The sequence below is a fragment of the Stegodyphus dumicola genome, chromosome 10, assembly GCF_044657685.1.
Source record: "Stegodyphus dumicola isolate Sdum_Otavi_A_Nest chromosome 10, ASM4465768v1".
Classification (NCBI taxonomy): domain Eukaryota; kingdom Metazoa; phylum Arthropoda; class Arachnida; order Araneae; family Eresidae; genus Stegodyphus; species Stegodyphus dumicola.
The window spans coordinates 174977038-175001255 of NC_140777.1; the positions used below are offsets into that span (position 1 = coordinate 174977038).

Consider the following 24218-nt stretch of genomic DNA (forward strand, 5'->3'; position numbering starts at 1 on the left):
ACATATTTACTGTGTATTTGAAATGTATTTAAATTTTATACAAGTTCTTTTTAAAATTATTTTTGCGTTAAAATTTCTTAATTTTTTCTCATCCTTTTTGATTTTGAAGTCATCTCGATTTGTAATTTTTACATTTAGTTTTTACGAGATAGCTTATACTACTTTAATATTGTTTCTAGTTGTTACATGATTTTACATTTTTGCTAAGGACTATAGTGTCAAAAGTATTTTTTAGCATTAGCTTTTAAACATTCCTCTTAATTATAAAATTTAAAAAATTTTGCAGCTCAATGCGCAAAATTCTTGACCACTTAGGTCTTTCTAATTTATGTTGTCTTGCTACTTTCGTATACATATATTCGGTTTCATAATAACCCTTTTAGGCGGCTAGAGCTAGTTAAATTTATTTAGATTAAATGTATATGACTCGTAGAGATATCAGCAGCGTTGTAGACGCTTTTCCACTTTTTTCCATCAAGTTAATAACACACCAATAGAATGTGAGAGAGGAAATAAAAAGAGTTATTGGGATTTTTTTTTTAATATCCAAACGGCCACTTGCTGCAGTTATTCAGAATTTTATTTTATCATTTTCATTTTCACTTTTCTTTTAAGCTTTGCACTGCGTCTTTTCAAAGCTTTACTGGAAATTCTTTGTTACTTGTGTATGTCTGTTATCTCTACTAGGAATCATTTTGCTGTCTAAGCGAAGTGTTTCATAGGCAGTGTTTTGTATGCGAGCTTTATCTTGAGTTTGATGTAAAAACATTCTACTTGAAACCTCTTAAAAATCTTTAAAATTTTTCCAAATTATCTTTGGGCTTTCCGACCTCGAGATATATAAGTTAATATCGATGAGCAATATGAATTCTTAAAGCGATACGGCATTCATCTTAATCGTCGTTTCGTATCTGAAGGAATAGTACTCGCTTCCTAAACCATGTAAGTAATTTCTTTTATAAATTTGCTTATTTCATTCATATTAGCTGAACTCTTTTCGTAAAGATGTCAAGCTGTTAGCTATTATATAAGGCTACTTTGTAGCATTTCATAGTTTCAGGTATACTGTTGAATTAAAACAAAGAGCCTTTAGCGTATACAAATTTCTCACATGAAATTTTGTACTTAAAATGTAGAGTCATTAGGATATTTTTGAAAGCAGGAGAGATGAAAAATGAGCAACGCCTTCTCCGGGACTCGAACCACGGGCCTTCCGAATACGCAACGAGCGTGCTGACTACTACACTACGAAGGTATGCTACGAAGGCGTGAGAAATACCTTATATACTCCTCCTTTTAAAGGGCGACTGGCGATTAGGGGACCCAATCGCCAAATCCGGGTGGGGAGAACCATCATCCACCACCCTTTTAGCTCGGGCGCCACTGTAGAGTTATTAGGATATTTTTGTAAGCAGGAGAGATGAAAAATGAGCAACGCCTTCGCCGAACTCGAACTACGGGCCTCTTGAATACGCGCCGAGCGTGCTGACCACTACACTACGAAGGCATGCTAAGAAGGAGGGAGAAATATCTTATAAACGTACTAAAGGTTTTATGCTTTATTATTTGCTTGATGTTATTATACTTGGCATCACATTATGTGCGTTTCCAGTAAGCAGGACCGGCTACTTCTGTAAAAGAACGCAGATGCACACCTTTATAAAAAAACTGCCGGACTGTTGCAAGGCGGACGATCAGTTTTAAGCGAGAAATCGATCATCAGTCTGTACTTGCTCGCCTATGCCGCGGCACCCTTATAAAGATTTCTGTCTTTTCTAACAGTGACCATCTTGCGTAAGGGAGCGGACCGTTGTGGAAGGGCACCTTTATGAATCAGTGTCAGTGAAGGCATGGTAGAATACATGAGGATTGTGCAAAGTCAGTTTTTGAGCAGTCTATTATAGCTTAGATGAGAAGTCTGACAGTAAAATTTCTCAGAGTATGTAGTCTTGCCAGCAGTAAATCGTTATTATGGGGAGGCATGATAGCGTGGTACTTATCAAATAAGTCATTATTTTATAGAATAATTTACACTGAGCAATACATATCTATTTAAACATATTTATGAAGAATGTATTTATTTAAAATAAATTCGGAATATTTGATCTGTAAATAGCAATGATAAAAATGAATATTTTTTGGGAAAAAAAATTGTAAAATATGACGTATAACTTACAGAATCTCACCTTTTTAGGTAGCTTACACTAAATCGAGACTCTTGAAGTACTAAGCGAATTGCTGATATGTCTCGCAGGAAAACAGAGAATATAAGAAGGATGTAAAAGACACTTTTATTAAGAACTGAAATAATTAAACAGATGGCACTTATGCTAACAAAACGAGCCAGCATTAACGGCGTAACTCAGATAAAATTTCAAATTAAAACTAAGCTAACTCGCAAGAGATCCATTTGTATGTTGTCGTATTGTGACAATTTGTGTCATGATGCATCTTTCAGTAAATATTTAAGAAATTAATATCTTTACAAGGTGATGTAATTAAAAATATTAATAACAAAAGTATTTCCCATGGCCAAATTATAATAACGAAACCATACACCTACGATTAAAATTATGCTATAATTCAAAATATATTTCTTAACATAATTTAGTTTTTTACTGTTCTTGAGGTCACGGTTTGGTTCCCTCTTTTATCAGAGGATAAGTTTTACATAATATTTTTTTTTTTTCGAGAATCAATTTTAGGGATTACGAAGCTTAGTTTTATGTTTTGTTTTATATTAGTGATTATTGCTAGAATAATAGATCATTTATTAAGTAAAATTTTCTGCAAAGTGTACATGTATAAAAATTTAAGCGTTGTATGACTTTACGAAAAGATTTTATATGATTAAAATAAAAGTTTATTTCAATTAACATATTATTTCTTACGATGAATCCTTTTCTGCATCTTTACTGCTTCGTCATCTGCACCAAATAATTAAATTGAATTTAAAAAACAAGCAAAAATCTAGGTTTAGAACGACAGCTTTGGCAATTTAGGCCTGGAGCGCCGTAACACTCGTGACTCCGTCACGATCGGTACAGTGACGCTGGTTGTAATACCTGTGGGTCCGGTTTCGAATCCTGGTGAAGATATGGATGTTCGTATATGAACACTGTGCGGTATGGAACATTCAAAACACTTGCCTTGATGTTATGGCTGAGGGTTCTCTTCAGTAGTTTGTTGGTAGGGAAAGAGGAGTGAGAGACCTTCAAATCGTGTCCCGGCAAGTTTGTCATCAAAACTGGGGCAAAATTAGTGTGGTGAGATTACCTGCACCATTAATAGTGGAATTCTTGTGTCCTGTCTACCTGTGCCTGTAACACTAATTCTGCCTTTTGGAGTTCTGTACTCATTGTTGATCAATTAGTTTTCATTTTTCGTAGGTAATAAGGCTCATTAACCCGGAAGACAGGTTTAAGAGTTGATTTGTAATTAATTCAACTATTACTATATTTTCAGACAGCAAGCAGCAGGAATGAAACTTTTGTCAGTCTTTTTAGCCATAACATCAGGCTAGTTCAAATAAGTACTTTAGTTGCTTTTATACGATTGTTGTTATCAGCTTGTACTACATAGTCTAGGTTAGAAAGGATTAAAAGTCCCCTGGCAGTCTAGTAAGGTAACAAGTGAAATTATACTGTGATCTCGTGACACTCATTCTTTCCGCGCATTAACTGCTCATTTCTTTCCGCGCATGTGTGGCGTAAATATTATGTCAGTTCTGCTTATTTATATGGTCAAGGTAAAAGCACTCAAGAGTTGTAAGATCTAGTCCTCTTCGCTATCATAAAGTTAACATGATCTTACTGGAAAAACCTGGTGACTTCTCCCACAGGCTAATATTACCAGCACAGATGAAGAGTAAAACAAACCATTAATTATTCATCAAAATGTTAACAAAAATGCATGCCGTGCTTCTTGCTTAAAATAACATAGTCTACTTGCGATGGGAACTTAAGAATAGTTAAACAATAACCTCAAAGATGAGTAGTCGTGCTGGACTAACAATTTAAATTAAAGCTAACTAGGTTGACTCAATAACCTACCCTCCGCCAGACTTATTAATGGCCACAAGGAGCACCAGTAACTCAGATTAACAACAGCAAGGGCAAAATAGTAAGGTGAGCTGGCTAGTGAAATCCTGCTCTGAATAAACTCTCCAACTTCGACTCCGACTAACGCTGAGCGTCCCGATTAGCTTGCAGCGAGCAAGCTTCTGTCTGTCAACAGGTATGTTGCTTCGTAGAGCGCTTGAAGTGGAATGAATGCTTGAATGGGTGGTCCAGAATAACGACTTTCAGGGGGAGGGAGAATTGTAAAATAAACATCTAAAGACATCTAAAAATATACGCTGAAATATTAAATAAAGGCACCAAGTTAGGTTGAGAAATCTTGGTTTTCATTTTAGTAGGAAGGCTGCAAATGTTGTATAAGTCTATCTTCATTAAGAATGTCATAGTGAAAAATTCTGAAATGATTCATAAAAATCACAATTTCTGGAGTTATCAAAAAACTTTGTTAGTATTCCTAAGAAATGTTTTCATGGTGTCAGTCTTGAGGTCGGCATGGAGACTTCTAACGAGGTAGTGAGCATTCCTAATAATTCTCAGAAATCGATTTTGTATGACTACTAATTTTTGTATGACATTATCTGAGGCGGCCCCAGGCAGGGGATGCGTAGATCAAAATTGGTCTGACTATTAAAGACAGATTAGACGCTTTTGCTAAGATTGAGTGCTTGCCTACAATAAGCACTGGACATCTGATAACAGTAGAGTTATCACGAACGTGATCGATATGTTTTCAGTTCAATCGGTCATTAAGAATAACGCCGATATATATCTCACGGGAAACCGCAGGGCTCTGTTCACTAAATCAACACAAATTCTTCTTGAGTTGGTGATTACGTTTGCGTCTTCTGATGAGGAGCAGCTGGGACTTCTGTTCAGTAATAGAGATTTAATTGCACCACTGTTCAAATTTTGGCATGAAGTTTTGGAGATATTTCAAGGCATGGTTAACGTTAGCGGATTTTACTGACAAAGCAGTATCATTTGCATAACAGCTAGAATTGAGTTACAATTATCTTGAAACTTAGGCAAATCCACAGCGTAAAAGAGGTAGCTTACAGGGCCAATAACTGAAACCTCTGGGGTTCCACTAAGCATAGGCTTGGGTGAAGAAAAGGCATCAGTAACAAAAACCTTAAAGGTTCTGTTCATGATATAGGAAAAGATGATGAACATGATTAACTTTCGCTCCATTCCTAGGTCAACGAGTTTGGCGATAAATCTTCCATTCCAAACGCGGTTGAAAGTTTCGCCATGTCTAGCACGAAGATAGCAATATTTAATTCGTATCGAGAGCAGCACCTGCAAACTCAGTTAGTCTGAGGAGTTGCTTGGTTATGGAAAAGTTGAATAACTAATAGTTTCGTCTGTTTTTATACGCTCTTCACTTAACTTTAAATTTGTATCCTGGCGAGGAAATGCGAGGGGAAAATGAGAGGTTCAGGAAAGGTACCAAAAATAAAATAATTTGTTATGCAAACTAAGGGAAACCTTACAGGGTTATCGGCGCAGGCGGAAATATTTTGAGGAGAAATGTTAGCTTTAAAGTTTATAAAATATCCTTCGCAACTGTATCTTTATTTAGGCAAAAACCCTTCTCTACTTTTCATAATAATACCGATATCTGCCAAAAATATCGAAATATTTCATAACTGCAATTGTAACGATAAAAATGTAAAAGTCTTTTTTATCATCAGTAACTGAGAAATACGTATGAAGGTTTAAACCAGGATTTAAGTTTTCGTTTTAAATAAACGTACCATATGACATACCGTATGACTAAGCATGGCATTTTCATATGAATGAGATCTAAAATGATTTAAGGAAAGTATACTTTAATTTATTAATAAATATTCTTATTACAAAAGCACGTGCATTTTTTAGAAAGGAAACTGCAGATCTTAATAATAATTATGTGTTATTGTTTTACTCTATTGCAATCAATGCATCAATTTTATGACTAAGATAAATAATAAATTTAAATAGAAATATGAATGTTCGTTAAATTTAGTATGTATATCAATATCCTGTTGCAGTTAAAAATGTAAGAGCCTGGAATTTCAGTTATTAAATTTACTGCAAGAGATTTTAGATTTCTCTCGGTTTTTACGCTGACATCTTTAACTAATAAAGGCATTAATTTACAGACAACCGTAATGCAGAAATTTTAGGTTTCCAGGAGCGTGCCTTTATAGGAAGGCACATGCAATCTTCCAGAATTGTTTCAGGTCTATATGAAAAGGTCGAGAGGATAAGATCATTGAACAAAGTTAGATCTGGGTTCAAATCCTGAAGGAAGGGGCAGGCTGATTGTATGGAACTTTCGTGCTTTTCCAATGAGTACGTTAATACGAGCCAATTCCCCTTCAAAAGTCCTCAACAAATGCATCTCTTCTCTTAAGCAGATAATTACTATTGCGGAATTCTTAGTAAAGATTGGTTTATTTTTTAAAATTGAAAATTTTATTACTAATATTTACTTATTTGGTTAACATAAGCATATATTACATACATATTAAACTAAAAGTGCAATCAATTAAATTAAATATTATACATGTGGAGATCATCGACGACCGATGCTGACTTAGCGAATTACCAGCGTGGTGACGTCATCGCAGCCTACCTCAGTGCGGAGCAGACGAGACCAACAGGAGATAGCGTCCAGACGTGGTCGAGAGTGGAGAGTAGGAGATGTGAGCGAATGGCTTGCTTGTCTTCAAGAGTTGAAGAAGACAGACGGTCTTCTTTGGTGTTTAAGTGCCTTTAGCTGATCATACTATTTAAAGCTAGCTGTGGATTTTAACAGAATAACGTATTCTATCAATGCCTGTGGAACTATTAATGTGTGTGAATTTCTCATCATTACATGAATCCTGCAACATTAATTTTACTTACATTTTATTACTTTTATCTATTTCTTATTAATAAAATAAAAGCATTTAAAAATGCAATATTCGTGCTCTTTTTGAAAGTAAAACCTACGTACATATAAAAGTAAGAATTTAAATTCCTGCTGTGGAGGGATATTCAGCGAAACAGGGTAATATATACAATGGAACTTTGCAAATCGAACACCAGTAACACGATTCCTTTCTGATCTTACATTTGTAGCAATGCGAACACCTTCGCGTAGGGTTTTTTTTTTTTTTTTTTTTTTTTTTTTTTTGATATTCCAGGTGTATAATCCGGAACATGATTCACGACTAATTGGCCTAATATTAGGTCTAAATGGCTGAGTTTGTGTCGATTTATTTCTTTCAAATGGATACGTCGCAAAAGTGTCTTCAATAAATTTGAGCAAAAAGCTGATACGCGATAGTGTTCCATTATTTTTTTATATAATACGAATGCATTCAGACACATAATGTCTAAGAAATGGAGAAATATCTTTTTGTAGTACTTTTTTTGAGTCCAATCTTTTTGCTCCAATCTAATATATCCAAATATAATCCTAAAGTCATTTAATATTTTGTGCATTAGAAGCAGCAATATAAAACTTTTCTTTATTTTACTTCGTCGCCAGAGTAGCTGGACAGCTTGGGGACGGGGTTTATCAGCCTGTTGATTAGCGACTTGCATCTTTAACCAGTTAACTATGATTGACGAGAATACTCGTTATGCGTATAAAGCAGTGTAAGCAACGTAATAGAAAAAAAAAATAATAACAAAGAAACCGGTGCTAGTGATTGATTATAATAAAAAAATGGGTGGAGATGGAATGGATGGAAAACAGCATAGCGTACTCCACAACAAGAAAACAACTCAAAAAGTACTACAAAAAGATATTTCTCCATTATGTGTCTGAATGCATTCATATTATATAAAAAAATAATGGAACACTATCGCGTATCAGCTTTCTGCTCAAATTTATTGAAGACACTTTTGCGACGTATCCATTTGAAAGAAATATATCGACACAAACTCGGCCATTTAGACCTAATATAAGCCACAGAAAGGAATCGTGTTACTGGTGTTCGATTTGCAAAGTTCCATTGTGTATAGTACCCTGTTTCGCTGAATATCACTCCACAGCAGGAATTTAAATTCTTACTTTTATACGTATAATATTTAATTCAATTGATTTCGTTTTTAGTTTTATATGTATGTAATATATGCTTATGTTAACCAAATAAGTAAATATAAGTAATAACATTTTTAATTTTATAAAATAAATCCATCTTTTTCATTCACTATCTTATCAGCGCAACTTACTCTGTGATGGACGAATATATTCGTCATGGCTCGATTCTGGCGACACAAAACGGTGCGCACTCTTAAACGAGAGCGCCACAGTTAACTGGTTAAGAAAATTATTGATAAAAGGCCCACTTTTCGAACAGGTTTTTTTTTCACCGATACATATTAAATACAGAGTTTATATATAAATATGTTGATATATTTATTTTTTCACAGGATAAAGCACTATTGCAGAATTCTTTTAGCTTTTTTGGCAGTGGTCTATGGCGAGGACAACAGGAACACCACGTTCACGTGTGGACAAAAGGAAAAGTCGTATTCATATTTAGACTTAGCAACAGAGATGATTTTAAAAGCGAAGGAGAATTATCCCAATTGTAAGTGTGTCGTACCACTTGATGTTGATAATAATAATAATGAAAAACATTTATTATTGTAGTTAATCTGAGCTGAATGTAATCGGGCACTACTGAAAACTACTACTTACAGAAGCATAAAAAAAAATTTTTTTTGAACCTATAGCAAAACGTATTCAATTTTAACTATTTTGTTTACAGATTGTAATTATTATGTAAAATTTTAAATTAGGTAAGAAAGACGCGTAGGGATGGTGCAGATTTTGAATAAATTCCTAACGACTTCGAGAGCTATCTGACATGTTCTTCTTAGGCGCAGACACTTTTACTTCTAAACAGTCTTTCACGCTGTGTGAATACTGCCTGAGATAACCTTTTTCGAACTTAGCAGTCACTCTTTTACATTTACAAATGTAAAAATTTGATTTTAGTTTATCAGGTTCAATGTTCCTTCTAACCTTCTTCGGGAACATGCAAGGACCTGACTCGGAACAGAGAGCTTACTAAAGCTATGTTCAAAACTGTGGGAAGTAAACAGGATACACAAGAAGGGTATACAAAACCCTTTATTTTTCTCTATTTACAATGACTTCCGTACTTCGGAATACACCGACCCGCTACTTGGGGTCAACACGTAAAAGTATAAAAATAAAACTAAACTCTAATTTAACTTTAGAATAATAACGTGGAAGATTGGCCTTATATTAACAGGAAGGCGTATGTAGTACAGATAACTGAGAACACTACAATACGTTTAAATTTATCAAGAGGATTAAAACCTCTGGCCTGGAAGGCAACAAGCAACTGCGTAACTTCTAAGGTGAGCGGCCTGCTTCGAACTCACTGCTTCCTCTCTCTCTCTTGGCAAAAAGCCACAACTTAAATACTTGGCGTTCGCCAGACAACTTTGCATAAAAACCTTAACGCTTATAATTCTGGCCGGAAGTAGAAAATAAGAAGTGATAGTAAAGATTTAAAATAAAATAAACGTTAGTAAAACTTAAGATCCTTACATACTTCCCGCCAGAGTTAATTAGTTTGAAACTGAGGTCTAAAACGACCTTGTTGAAAACTTTTAGCTCTAGAATCTAACGCGAGGCCAATCTTTTACAAACATACTTCGCTAGAAACTAGAAATTTAAAAGAAAGAAATTTGGGTGTGTTTTTTTTTTTATTTTATTTTTATTTACAATAGCATCTCCCAGGATATACAACAATTTTTTTTCATCTGTACTGCATCTAAACAGGAGCTTTTATTCAATTCTGGTTCCTTCCAGAGATCTGGAAGGAAAACTAGTTTAATGAAATGTTACACAATGAAATGGCAAGTAACATATACAATTATACTTCTCTTAACATTCTTATTTCATTCATGACTATTTTAATTATGTCTCCCCGTGCTCTCTGACATGTGTTGTAAAAGAACACCAAACACGAATGTGTTTCTGTCTACGTGTTCCACACTTCCTCCTACAATCAAAACACTAACGTGTTAAAATTCAACATAACAAGACCTCTTAACACACCCTAATTTCAACTCTAAACCCTGAGGTACTATTCTAAAAGTGGCTAACTCTAAAGTGTAGCGTCAGAGAGCCTAACTACATCATTCAACCTTTAACACATATTCGCCATGCTTTAGTCTTTTTACAGTCACACGAATAAAAAAATTTTAACATTCACTTTTACCATATCACGGTATTTCTTAACATTTAAAATAACAGTTCACATTGTCTATAAGAACATATTAACATGCCGTTACTTTTACACATTTGAAAACATACATTAGTAGTACATTGTTAACTTCTATTCTTTTCAAAGCAAGTGCCAATTCTTTCTACATTGAAATACTACATTTCAAAAAGTCTTTCAGACTAAAACTTCTTTCTTGCTAGAATGTTTTAAATAAAATTTATACAATAACTTTTTACAATATTTAAGTCTTTACACAACGCTATTATACATCAACTTTAGTTTTACGCGCTAGTAATTGAAAAACATAATATCAAAATCGGTAACAACTGATTTCTCGCCCTTTCGGCGATAAAGGTAGACCTCGCATGAGGTAAAACTTCTTGAAATCTGCCACTTGCAGTAAGAATGAAAGATTAACTTAAGTTTGCAAAGTAACATAAAATTTTACTTATCTTTGTGATATTCGGACATCCTTTTCTGGGCCCAGTCTTTAAAGGTATTGCAGATAGTTGTGTGATTTATCCTCCTTCTTGTACGGGCTCGCCCTTCAGTGCCTTCCTCTGGAAGCTTCCTTTTTCACCAGTTCGGTCACCCTTGAATACCTTCTTTTTCTCCTCTGCTTGTGGTCTTGGTCGTTTCATGGCAGCTGGTCTTGGCGGAACCGGGAAACTTCTGTCGTGTTCCTGCTTGGACCTCGTTGCTGGCCGTTCAAATTTTCCTTGTACTTTTTCCTCCGCCGCTGATGGCCCTTCCGCAGTTCGGCGACTTTTGCTGCGGAGAGTTCTGTCGGATGAGTAGATCTTCCGTTTTAGAGCCGGGTTGTAGTTGCCGTCATTTCTCCTGGTTCTCTTCACATACGTCGTCCTTCTCCCTTCTTCATTCTGGGGGTGTTCGTGAACTCTCTTTTCTGGACGGTGGAACGGCTTCTTTTTCTTGCTCCCTTCAATTTTTCCGCGGGGAAATTTTCTTTTTACTTGCTCCTGCCTCTTACTGGCTTGCCCTTGTACTTGTCGTTTTTCCATCTCTGGAGCTTGTGCCTGCGGTGTCTGCCGTGCCGGATCCTGCAAAAGATCTGAAAATATTTGCATTTTATTACGATCGAAGTAGGGCTTGATTTGATCAATGTTTGCGGAGCAGGTTTCGCCATTTCTGGCTTTTAACACTACTACAGCGTGAGTTATTTTTTCTATAACATATGGTCCTTCAAATCGTGGAAAAAATTTGGCAGTCTTATCTTCTGGTGCTGAAGAAAGTGAATGCTTAATTTTTAAAACTTCATCCCCTACTTTATAAGTTACTCCCCGTCGTTTCAAATCATAATATAGCTTCTGTTTTCTTTGCGCTACTTGCGTATTCTTCTTTGCTTCCTTAATTAGTTTTTCTATATCACCCATTTTAAATTTTGGGGCTCTTTGTTGCACATAAAATAATTTATCTAACGGTGTTATAATCTTTCTGCCTAGAAATAACTCAGCAGGAGTTTTGCCCGTTGTATCATGTTTTGCGGTCCTAAGGGCGAAAGCAAATTCATTGACATAGTTATCCCAGCTTTTATGAAAATTTTTAACATAACTATGGATAATTTTCACTATATTTCTATTGACCCGTTCCGCTATATTTGATTGCGGCCGATACGGGACCATTTTTAAATGACGTATGCCCAGTTTTTGGCACATGTCTTCAAATATATTACTTACAAATTGAGGACCATTATCCGATATAACTTTTAGGGGCGCCCCGTATTTTAAAATATATTTATTTAAAATAGAAGCAGTAACTAATTTCGCGGAGGCTCGTTTTAAGGGAACAATTTCGGTCCATTTACTAAAATGATCAACCATAACAAGGAGATAGCGACTTTTATTTAACTGACTTTTTGGGAAAGGGCCCAATAAATCGATGCCAATTATTTCATTTGGAAATTCGGATTTAATACTATTTAGAAACCCGGCCGGGCGGAAATTAATGTAATTAACTGCTTGACATGTTGGGCAGGACTGGACATACGCCCTTGTTAACTTTTGCAGTTCAGGAAAATAGACTGCCTCGCGTACGCGTTGTATAGTTTTTCGAATACCAGCATGAGAAGCTAAAGGGCTGTCATGCAACTCCTGTAGGATATTTAATCTAAGACTACCTGGGATAACAGGTCGAAATTCGTTGTTGGAATTCGTAGTTTTTGTATAAAATAATAGACCATCTATTAGTTCGTAATGGGCCGCCCTATTTCTTATCGCCACAATATCTTGGTGGCTAAAATTTTCAGGATCCTTCAAATACTCATAAATGCTTCCAAACTCAGGATCCTTACCCAGTTCAGTTATTACAGTTTCTCGGGAATTTATTGTACATGCTGTGAGCATTGCCACCTTTACGGTATTCCCTTGTTCATCTATTTTAATTCTTGATAGGGCATCTGCTACGATATTTTCCTTTCCGGGGGAATGCTTGATTACCAGATTATATTCTTGCAGCTTGAGTGCCCATCTTACTAACCTTGGGGATAAATTTTTTCCTGAGTACAATCTAGTTACCGCCGCATGATCAGAGTACACTGTTATCGGCGCCTTTCCAAAATAGACTCGGAACTTTTGCACTGCTAACAGAACTGCAAGTGCCTCTCTCTCGGTCGCGGAATAGTTTCTTTGTGTTTGATTTAAAGTTCGACTAAAAAATGCCACGGGCTGCTGATTTTGCGAAAGTACCGCTCCTACCGCATAATCCGAAGCATCCGCTGAAATTTCTAAATTCTCATCCTTTTCAGGAAATTTCAACACAGGGGCTTGCGTTAATGCTTGTTTTAATTTTTCGAAAGCACTATTGGCTTCGGCCGTCCACGAGAATCTTGCCTTTTTCCTTTTTAATTTTAACAATGGTTCAGCAATAGCTGCAAAATTTTTTATAAAGGACCTATAATATGAACAAAGTCCTAGAAAAGAAGAGAGCTTCTTTGCCGTGTTTGGAGTCGGATACTTTTGTACAGCGATTATTTTTGATTCATCTGTCTCGATCCCTTTTTGAGATATTTTGTAACCTAAATATTTTAATTCAGGGGCTACAAATTTGCACTTTTCGACATTAACTTTTAGACTGGCCTCATTTAATAAAGAAAACACCTGTCTTAAATCCTGTACATGTTGGTCGAGATTATCACTAGTAATAATGATATCGTCTAAATAGATAAATGTGGACTTTCCAAGAACAGGTCTTAACACAATGTCCATGCATCGCTGAAATGTTGCCGGGGCCCCTGAAAGGCCAAACGGCATACGCAAAAATGCCTAAGTGCCAGACTTGGTTATAAAAGCAGTCTTTGGCACGTCGTCAGGCCTCACCCCTATTTGAAAATAACCAGTCGTTAAGTCTAAAGTCGTCATAAATTTGGTTGATTTTATGTTCCTTAGAATTTCTTCTATAATCGGTAACGGATATACCGGATATTTAGTTATGGAGTTTAATTTACGGTAATCAATAGCGAATCTCCATCTTTTTGGATGCGTCAAAGGATAGTCATTATTTTTCTTACATAAAACCACCGGGCTGGCATAACTACTTGAGATGGGCGTTATGATCTTTTTACGTAGCATATCGGTAATATGCCATTCTATAATTTTTTCCTTATTCTTATCATACCGGTATGGTTTTTGACGAACTGGCATTGCATCTCTGGTGTCAATACTATGGTTAGTAACCTGAGTAAATCCTGGAATATCACTAAATAACGAAGCAAATTTACTTACCACTTGTCGGATTCTTCCTTGCTCGTCATTAGGGAGGTGGTCAAGTTTTAACATCGGCGGTTCAGCGTTTTCTGTACGAACTGGTTTCATTGTCAGCTTAAGGGACGCTTCATTAAAATCCAGCGTAGCTTGTGCTTCTGAAAGAAAATCTATTCCTAAAATTAAATGTGCTTGCAGATTCTTTACTATAAAAAACATCACCTTTACTTGTTCGTCCTTGATACGGATATACAAAGGTACTTTACCTACGCACTTACATTTTTCTCCTTGCGCCGCTAACACTGTCGTATTATCCGCATTATATATGTGGTATTTGCAAAAATACTTCCTAAAAAAATCTTCTGCCACACAGGAACACTGCGCGCCGGTATCCAGGAGTGCGGTGGCTGGGATATTATTCACCAAGACTTCAATCTTCGGAAGAGTCAAATTTTTCACCATTACTGTATTTAACTTGAAGGAAGAGGGGTTTTCGTGGCCTTCGGATTTCCGCACCCTCTCGTCAGCAGAAATCCGTTTTAGTTTAAATTATTTTTCCTTTCCGTGCTTTCCTTCTTTTTCCACTGGCCTTGAGACTTTTTTCCTGGGTTGCTATTGAACTGTCGACGTTCGCCGGCTGTTTTTGAATGCTCGGGTTTCCTTGCCCACTGATTCGCTTTGCCTCCGTAGCCGTGTGTTTGAGTTTACTGTAGTCTTGGCGTACCAAATTGGTTTCGCTGTTGATATTGGCGTCTTCTTTCGACGTCCGCCGTTCTTCTACTTTCAAACTGGATTGCTAGCTCAAATAACTTTTCCAGTGTAGTCGGATTTCTTAATTCAATAAAGTCTTGCACTTGGGGCAGTAACCTCGGCAAAATCACTTGAATTATTTAAGGATCCGGACGGTTTCCATACAAGAGTTTGAAAACGTGAATTTTTCTTAAAATAAAGCTCGAGAGGTTTTCGATTCTTTGTTGATATATACTGAAAAGTTCCGTTTCTAATTTCGCACGATCCCTTACAACAGGGAAGGCTTTTAGTAGGGCAGTCTTGAAATTTTCGTAAGTATAGGTGGGACTTCCTGCTTGACCCAAGAGACTTCTGCCTATACATTTGAACCAGTTAAGCGCTTGGCCCCTCAAAGCGCTGGTAGATAAGGTAACTTTTTGAAACTCGTGCACGGGGTAGAGCATGAAGTGGTCATCCAATTTTTCCAAAAAACTGGTTACCGGTGAGTTTCCATTAAATGTTGTTTCTGGTTTCATCGAAGCGCGCATGGTCTGGACGATGTAACCAAATCCTTCCAGGGCGGCAGCTGGCATTTCTGGATTCTGAGCCGTTTCTGCAGGCAGCACAGGTTCTTCTTGAAACTCGGCCATGGTTATTCTTCTTCGTTGGGCGCCACTATCAGGTTCAATGTTCCTTCTAACCTTCTTCGGGAACATGCAAGGACCTGACTCGGAACAGAGAGCTTACTAAAGCTATGTTCAAAACTGTGGGAAGTAAACAGGATACACAAGAAGGGTATACAAAACCCTTTATTTTTCTCTATTTACAATGACTTCCGTACTTCGGAATACACCGACCCGCTACTTGGGGTCAAAACGTAAAAGTATAAAAATAAAACTAAACTCTAATTTAACTTTAGAATAATAACGTGGAAGATTGGCCTTATATTAACAGGAAGGCGTATGTAGTACAGATAACTGAGAACACTACAATACGTTTAAATTTATCAAGAGGATTAAAACCTCTGGCCTGGAAGGCAACAAGCAACTGCGTAACTTCTAAGGTAAGCGGCCTGCTTCGAACTCACTGCTTCCTCTCTCGCTCTCTTGGCAAAAAGCCACAACTTAAATACTTGGCGTTCGCCAGACAACTTTGCATAAAAACCTTAACGCTTATAATTCTGGCCGGAAGCAGAAGATAAGAAGTGATAGTAAAGATTTAAAATAAAATAAACGTTAGTAAAACTTAAGATCCTTACAAGTTTAGTATTTAATTTATGAAAAGTACAGAGTGTCCAGAAAAGAACCTTATTTCTATATAATTTACCGGTGACACCACTCATCAGAAAATTGTGAAGTGTTCTGGCGGAATTAATGAACGGATGGGAATGTATTTCAGCGGAAAAAAATTATTTACATATATCGCCACCAGAGGGCAATGTATTAATAAATTACACATTTAGCCGCACCTTTACAATAGTTTTGTAATTTTATAATTTTTATTACAATAAAACAAGTTTCACATGATGGCCATCATTTTCAGCTACCATCTGAAATCCCAAATGACATGGAGCACAGTCGATTAAAGTGCATGCTGGGAAATGTTGAGCACGTGACATGAAATGCCGGCTTTAAAATCAGGTGAAGTCTTGAATTGTCACCACTTACCAGATGTTTCAAATGCCTCGAAAACCAAAAATCGTATGGATTGTAGTTTGAGGACACACATAAGGAAATTACCGGTTGGTGATACCTTCTTCTGTAAAATGACGTTTAAGAACATTCATGACGTGCAATGAGTGCAATGAGTGGAGAAGCTCCATATTGTAGGAAGACTGTGAGTGCAGGTCATTGATGTGTTTGCAAAGAAAAACCGTTCCGTTCTCTAACATCGACTGAGCATTCGGTGACTGAGCATGTCACTGGGCCTGTAAAACTGAACTCCTGGAAGAAGTACGGACCGAGAATAAACGATGCATAAAATCCACACCATTCCCGCTACTTTTTGTGAATGCAGTGGAATTTGGCACTTATGAGTATTCACTGCATTGGTCCAAAGGAAAATGCCCTTCATCTGTTCAGAGAGTACTCCAAGGTCATTCTAAATCGATCTCAAAGCGAACAAGAAACTGAATTGAGAACTGCAATTCAGCGTCAAAATCATCTGGAAGCTACCGCTGCCACTAGTGAAAGTTTCTAAGGATAATATGGAAGGATATGTTGCAAGATCTCATGAGCAGTTGAACGTAACCTATCCAGTGCCTTTGCTACATGCCGGATGCTGGCGCAAGCCTGAAAAAGTTTGAAGCTATGTCCTTTACCAACCTGAAGTGCAACCTTCCACACTGCTGCTGCAGAAAGGGTTTTCTTCTAGTACGAACAGAAGGCGATCCTGTTTCTTCAAATTTTGTTATCATTTTTCGAAGGTTTTTAGCATTTAGTGAATCTTTTGAATCCCCTTCAATGTCTGAAATCTCCGTACAGCAACTATCGCTGGATTGCTGTTTTGACAAAATAATTTTAATAACAAACCGCGATCTCGTGAACTTATCGTCACTGTGAGCAGCAACCATATTGAAAACAAAATCTTCGCAAATGTTTGTAGGTTTATAACAGCTGCTGAGTGGCATTGACAAAGATTTACGCTTTTACTGCAGGTTTTCAAAGCAAAAGGCCCTTTGGTGACGCTGTTCGTAACTAATTTCTTTTCGCTGAAATACGTTCCCAACTCTTCATAAAGTCCACCACAAAATTTAACAATTTTTGAATACTTATTTTGCTTGTAGGCAGCTTTGAAATAGTGTTTTTTAACTCTGGACGCCCTGTATATGACATCACTTATATTTAGTTTTAACCAATGAGTACAGCGCAACTCCAGTTATTCGAACTCCGACCATCCGAATCGCTTTCAGAATTTCAGAAGTTTTCAAAATCAACTGAAGAAGAGAAGGAAAAGTAGGAAAAGGAAAACGACGCTCAAGGAAAAGGGAAGGGAAGAGGGAGGAGAAGATGAGGAGGACGTATCACTTGAGGAATTAAGAAACATTCTTTTGAAAATTCCTGGATTTCAGAAGTTAGTACTGAGGATATTTTAGAATGGATAGTGTGTGATTCGTCAGACCCTGAGTTTCAAATTCTAAATAACGGTGAACTTACTGAAAGTTTCGAAGAAGAAGATGATTTAATGTCGAAGTTGAAGCAGACACGGGGCCATCAGCTAGTGAAGCGTTTGCCTGCTTTGAAGTGGATGGAGCATCAGCCCGAGTGTGACCATATGCAACTTGTCATTATCAAGCGGATGATAGCCATTGCTGCCCGAAAACGGATAAGACAGTCAAACAGCTTACTTTGACCGAGATGTCCAGCAAGCAATGACTTTCAGCACTTGTAAGTACTGTACAGTACGCGATATAACATGTACGTAAAAGTGTTGTCTTTCCATTTTGATTATCTCTCTTTTTTTTTTAATAGTTTTTGCCTTCCATTTCAACAAACAGTACACACAATAATTAATTAAAGCGTATGTAGACCCTTTAGTAATTGGTAGCAATCCAATTATCCGAATTTTTGATTAACCGAATGGGATCCAGTCCCAGTTGATTCGGATAATTGGAGTTCTACCGTACTTGCATAAAAACAACATATTGTTTAATTCGATTAAGATGCACAAACGTTCTTAAATCCCAACAGTTTCAAACAGAAAAGGCAAAATTAAAATTTGCATAAATTTAGGTAAAATGTTGCACCGTTAATAAGGAATACTTAAAAGTTCTTTCTTTGCAAGGCCCGACTATTGAAGAAAAAGGAACTGATGTTTAGAGAAGTCTTTATCTTTAACAGATCATAATTAAAATTCCATTCGTTAAAAGATTGAATCTTTTCAGGTATTTTCAATCAAATCGTTCCTTATGTACAACTATTTATCTTTTGCTTTCACTAATAACGTGTTTAAGAATGGTAGATTTTATTTAAGTTACTACCATTCACAGTTCTTGTCTAAATATTTTACAAGAAAGGGTTAATGGGTTTTATTGGAAGATAAACTCGTCTACGTAATGGTATGAATCAAACGAAAAAAAAGAGTTTTACGGGAGATTAAAAAAAACATTTATTATATACACCTTTGAATGTGTCATATAAAAAGAAATGCACATCCTACAAAGAAAAACGTTAATATTGATATAAAATTTTAAACATTTTTAATCCAAGGGGACAATTTGCACAGAAGCACCATTAATTTTCTTTTGCGTTGATTCACTACAAGCGTTTTTCACTTTTCAAATTGTTCCCGTCAAATATTATCACCATGTATTATATTTAAAGAAATTAAATAATGAAGAATATGCATAAATGTATGTATGTTTCTCACATTGCGATAAAACAACGGTACCTAGAGCCATTCAATTTTGAATGACGTAATCCTACTGCGAATAGGGACATCTGGAAGCCTAAATTTAAAATTTTATTATCGATTACATATTTTGCAAAACTTTGACGATTTTTTTATTAACAGAGTCAAGGATTTCAAAACGAGCAATGGCAACGCTGCGCAGAAAAAAACATTTTTATCTCCAGCGTGCGAGGGTGTGTATCGGAAATTCTAAAGATAGGCTCATTTTAAAATTATTTTGCGATATTGCTGTTGAATTGAATTTTATGGTTTAAGTGCGAAGAACATGATAAATAAAGGTAACACACAAAATGTTAAAAAAACGCCATTTTGGATGTAATTTAAAATCTGAAACCTTTCAGTTTTTTCAATCATTATTTTTTGAATAGTATTATGATGTTGTTGCATGTTTACTACGTTAGGTCAGGAAATAGGTGGCAATTCTTCAAGATATGTGGACTGCGCAGAGCTTTTCCGAGCTGGTTTTAAGAGAAGCGGTGTGTACACTATCTGTCTTAGAAGTAGAGTGATTGAAGATAAATCGCTTGAAGTTTACTGCGATATGACAACTGATGGTGGAGGATGGGTCGTAAGTTTAATCTTTCAGTTTGATTCCCATGTTTCAAAACAGATAATAAAACTCCAAACTACTTTATCCGTCAAACGACTGCTCTGTATTACACTGCAAATAAATATTATACATAAGATCAACAAAATAAAAGGAACAGGCGTTCAAAAAACTTTAAAGAATGTACATTTTAGTTATACCCAAATCCTATATTTTCGGAGCTCTAGCTCAGTATATTTTGCACCCGGTGTAAATTAAACATAATAGCAACTCAATATGAAATATACCTTTTTTTAACTGTTGCTTCTGAGAAAAATTAACATGGCTTCCTCTGAAAATCGGTACCCAAGGCGACTGCCTATATTGCCTATGCTTACAGCCGGCCGGGAATTTTGCAGCCTTAGAAACAAAGTTTGAAACAAATAACATTGGTATAGAATATTTGAAGGGCACAAAAGCATTACAGAAAGGAAAAAAAGTTTCATCTGTGGACGGCATCATCTTTAGTAAATAATCTTAATGTGGACGCCACATGATTTGTTTGTACGGCCTATTAAATTATACACAATTTTTTCTGCACTTCATTTAAACTTATCTCCTAGAATTTCATTAGAGATAAATTTCTAATTCAAACAATTCGCTTCTTATCTCGCGGCATGGCAAAGCTACATAAAATTAAAAATAGCAAAATACATAAAAACCTAAAACACCAAATACAGTTAAAAATTGTTAAAGAAAAAAAAACTTGGCAATTCAAACTAGTGTTCCCACGGGAAAACAAGCAAGTCGAGAAAAAAAAAATTCGGTTCTCAAACATTTAAAGTTAACTTCTAATCCCACCGGCCAAAAAGTCACTGAAAGTGGTGCACCAACTGATTTAACTCATCCTGCTACTACGAGTTTCAAATATAAACAAACAGCTTCAGCGTTAGGCCTATTCACCATTTTTATACTATTGATAATTCTGCAACTATTGCATGCAGAATAACGAAAGACATAAAAACCTTAACCAGGACATAAGAACAACATAATTCAGTCACTTTAAAGCAGAAAATGAGCAATTTACTAACATATAAGAAATATATATATTTGGTGCTGCCGACTGCAACAAAAGGGTGGTGCACAACTAGATGTTATAACAGTGCCATATACAAAATTTCAAATTTCTACGGCTAATCGCTTTTGAGTTATGAGAAATACATACGTACGTATAAACGTCACGGAAAAATATCTCTTCTAATTCCATTTTAAGTCTATTTTACAATCGGTTTTTTAAAAAATAGTCTTTTATTCTGTACGTACGTACAGTATAAAAGATATACATAAACATCGTTCAAATACAATACGATACTGATGTCAAAATACGATACTTTCTTTACTTCGCACAAAGAAGTAAAAACGACACGAAAGAGGTTGGAGCATAACTCACACAAATATATTATAAAGTTACAGCAAAAAATTCGCAAAACAAATGAAGTCGTAAATTGTTCCGTTGTTTCTCAGCTTTATCCTTACTGAAGCTATTTGGTAACATATTTATAATTATATTTGTTATATTTGCTTGGGACTATAATACTCCATTTTTTTTCAAATTTTTTATTTATTGTTTACTAATGTTGATTCTTCTTTCTTCTGGAAGTTTGTTTGCTATTTCCACATCTTCATACAAAATTTAAATTTCTCTCAATTTCGTAACATAATTTCATTTTGATATGTACAATACAATCCATTCCACACATATTCAAGATGCCATAACATATTCCAAGTAAGCTAAATTCTATTTTTGAAATAAATAAATAAATAAATATGGGATAGTTTTGTATCTCTCGTTCTACTGGTCCGATTGGCGAAATTCAACTTGCGTTTTTCATGTCTCAAAAGCGTGACTTATATATAACATTATTCTAATATAGGTATTTTGACACAAAATCGGACCTTTTCTGAAATAAAATATCAATTTTTTCCATATTTCGATTCTACGACTCAAATTATGCCTAGATATTAAATTTTGAAATTTTTGGCGAGAAATTTAACAATTTATCTTGGCGAATTTTTTTCAGTTTGGCGAAATTCACTTGATAGAAATCACTTATAGAAATTATTTAAAAATACAAATTTTGAAAATAAATTCTGAAACATGGGCGAATTTTATTTGGAATGAACCTAAATTTCGAATTCTGGAAGAAGGGATCAAGTAAGTTTAATAAAAAAAGAGATACTAATAAATATATATCAAATTCAGTTAAAAATGAGGAGGTAATTTTTCAAAAACTACATACACGTGCGATTTTTACAAAACTTGGCAATCTGGCATAATTTTAGTTGTAGAAACGAACTACATAGAAAAATATAGTATGTCATTTCAGAAAAGTCCGATTTCGTGTCAAAATACATATGTTAGAACAATGCTATATATAAATCTAATATATATCCTAAGTCGCGCTTTCGAGACATGAAAAACGCAAGTTGAATTTCATCAATCGGCCCAGTAGGACAGGAGATATAAATTTGTCCCATTTTTCTTTTTTGTCCAGTGTATATACAGTGGGTAAAAAAAGTATTTGCACACATACATTTTTGTTTACAATTTATAAGAAAATGCATTAAGAAATACAAAAATTGGCATTTAAAAAATAGAATAAGCTTATTCATTTAAATTAATTACAAAAAATACAATAATATTAATAAAAAAATTTTTTTGCAACAATATTAAAATAGCTTATGTCAAAAAAGTATTTGCACACTCAACTCATCTTTAGCAAATTTGCATTTTTATGCTATTATTTGACAGTCATCCCACAGTATATAACATACGTAAGACGACTATAAAAAGAGGTGTTGTCGAAACGTTATCAGTTGATTGTCGATTTCAAATTGTAATGGCACCTAAGAAATCTGAATTGCCGATTTCGTTACGAGAAAAATTTTTTTCTCTAAGTGAAAATGGCCTAAGTTATCGAGAAATAGGTAAAAATGTAAATGCTTGCTTCTCTACTGTTCGGTATGTTATAAAACGTCATAAAGAAAGAGGATCTACATCAAATAACTTGCGCTCTGGACGCCCAAAGAAACTTTCACTGCGAATGAAGAAGCGAAAAATCATAAGAGAAGCATCAAAAAATCCATTTTTTAGTGCAATTACTTTAGCGAATTATGTCGCTTCAACATCTGGAGTTCAAATCTGTGCCCAAAGTGTTCGAAATGTCCTGCATGATGCACACATTTATGGGAGATCTCCAAGGAAATAACCTCTCATAAGTGAACGAAATAGACTGAACAGACTTGAATTCGCTAAGGAATATATCAATAAGCCAATTGATTTCTGAAAAAATGTCATATTCTCCGACGAGAGTAAGTTCAGTATCTTTAAATCAAATGGCAGGAAATTAGTTTGGAGAATACCTTGTACTGCTTATCATACCAAAAATGTGTTACCTACAGTTAAACATGGAGGAGGTTCTGTTATGATTTGGGGGTGCATGGCTAGCAAAAGAGTTGGTAATTTGTGTTTCATTGATGGGAATATAACAGCTCGAACCTATATTGATGTGTTGCGCCATAACTTGCCCCAAAGTGCAATAAAATTGGGTATCAGTAATTCGTACTATTTTCAGCAAGACAATGATCTCAAGCACACTGCCGGTATAACACGTATGTGGTTGCTTTATAATGTACCCAGAAAACTTGCCACTGCACCACAATCACCAGACTTAAATCGTTTGGACAATTTGTGGAATTCTTTGGATTTAAAAATAAGAAAAAGGAAGATTTCAAGCAAATCTGCCCTTAAACAAGCCCTTATTGAAGAGTGGTCGAATACTGACCCCACTGTTACAAAAATTTAATTAAATCAATGCCAGCAAGATTACAAGCAGTAATAGATGCTAAAGGAATGCATACTAAATATTAGTTATTTGAAATTTGCTTATATATTTTATTTCTTTTGTATTCATGCAGGTGTGCAAATACTTTTTTGATACGAGATATTTTAATTTTGTTACAAAAAAAGCATTGTTATTTATATTATTGTAATTTTTCTGTTTGTTTGGTTGATTAAACTTATTCTGATTTCGCAATACCCATTTTTTATTTCTTAATGCTTCTTTTTATGAATTGAAAACATAAATGTAGGTGTGCAAATACTTTTTTTACCCACAGTATTCTACATAATACTACATAAACATGTGCTTAAATACAGCGTTAAATAAGAAACTATTCTGATTTATCTTTAGCACTTACTTTATTTGTCAGTTTATCATTAAACTTTAATAAGAAAATTATGAAGAATTAATTCGAAAATATATAAAAAATAATTCTCATTTCTTTTTCCACTCACAAATCATTACGCAAATATGCATTTGCAAATTTCAAAGCCTAAAAGGCAATGCATGCGATATTATCGTCATACGATGATGTGCGAAGTTTCTGGATAGCTTTGTTTTCTATGACAATGTTTTAGAAATGCGATGTTTTCTCTTTACTTTGTTTT

The 24218-nt window shown here is 35.2% G+C and overlaps 1 protein-coding gene across 1 annotated transcript in view; it reads left to right on the forward strand.

Moving 5' to 3' along the window:
* The first annotated feature begins 681 nt into the window (after positions 1 to 681).
* Positions 682 to 24218, forward strand: part of LOC118179288 (techylectin-like protein) — a 34872-nt gene continuing 11335 nt past the window's right edge. Inside the window, exons 1-3 of the mRNA XM_035348471.2 lie at positions 682 to 942; positions 8490 to 8650; positions 19584 to 19750. Coding sequence (XP_035204362.1) covers positions 941 to 942; positions 8490 to 8650; positions 19584 to 19750 — 330 coding nt within the window. The 5' untranslated portion in view covers positions 682 to 940. The remainder of the gene's footprint in view (positions 943 to 8489; positions 8651 to 19583; positions 19751 to 24218) is intronic.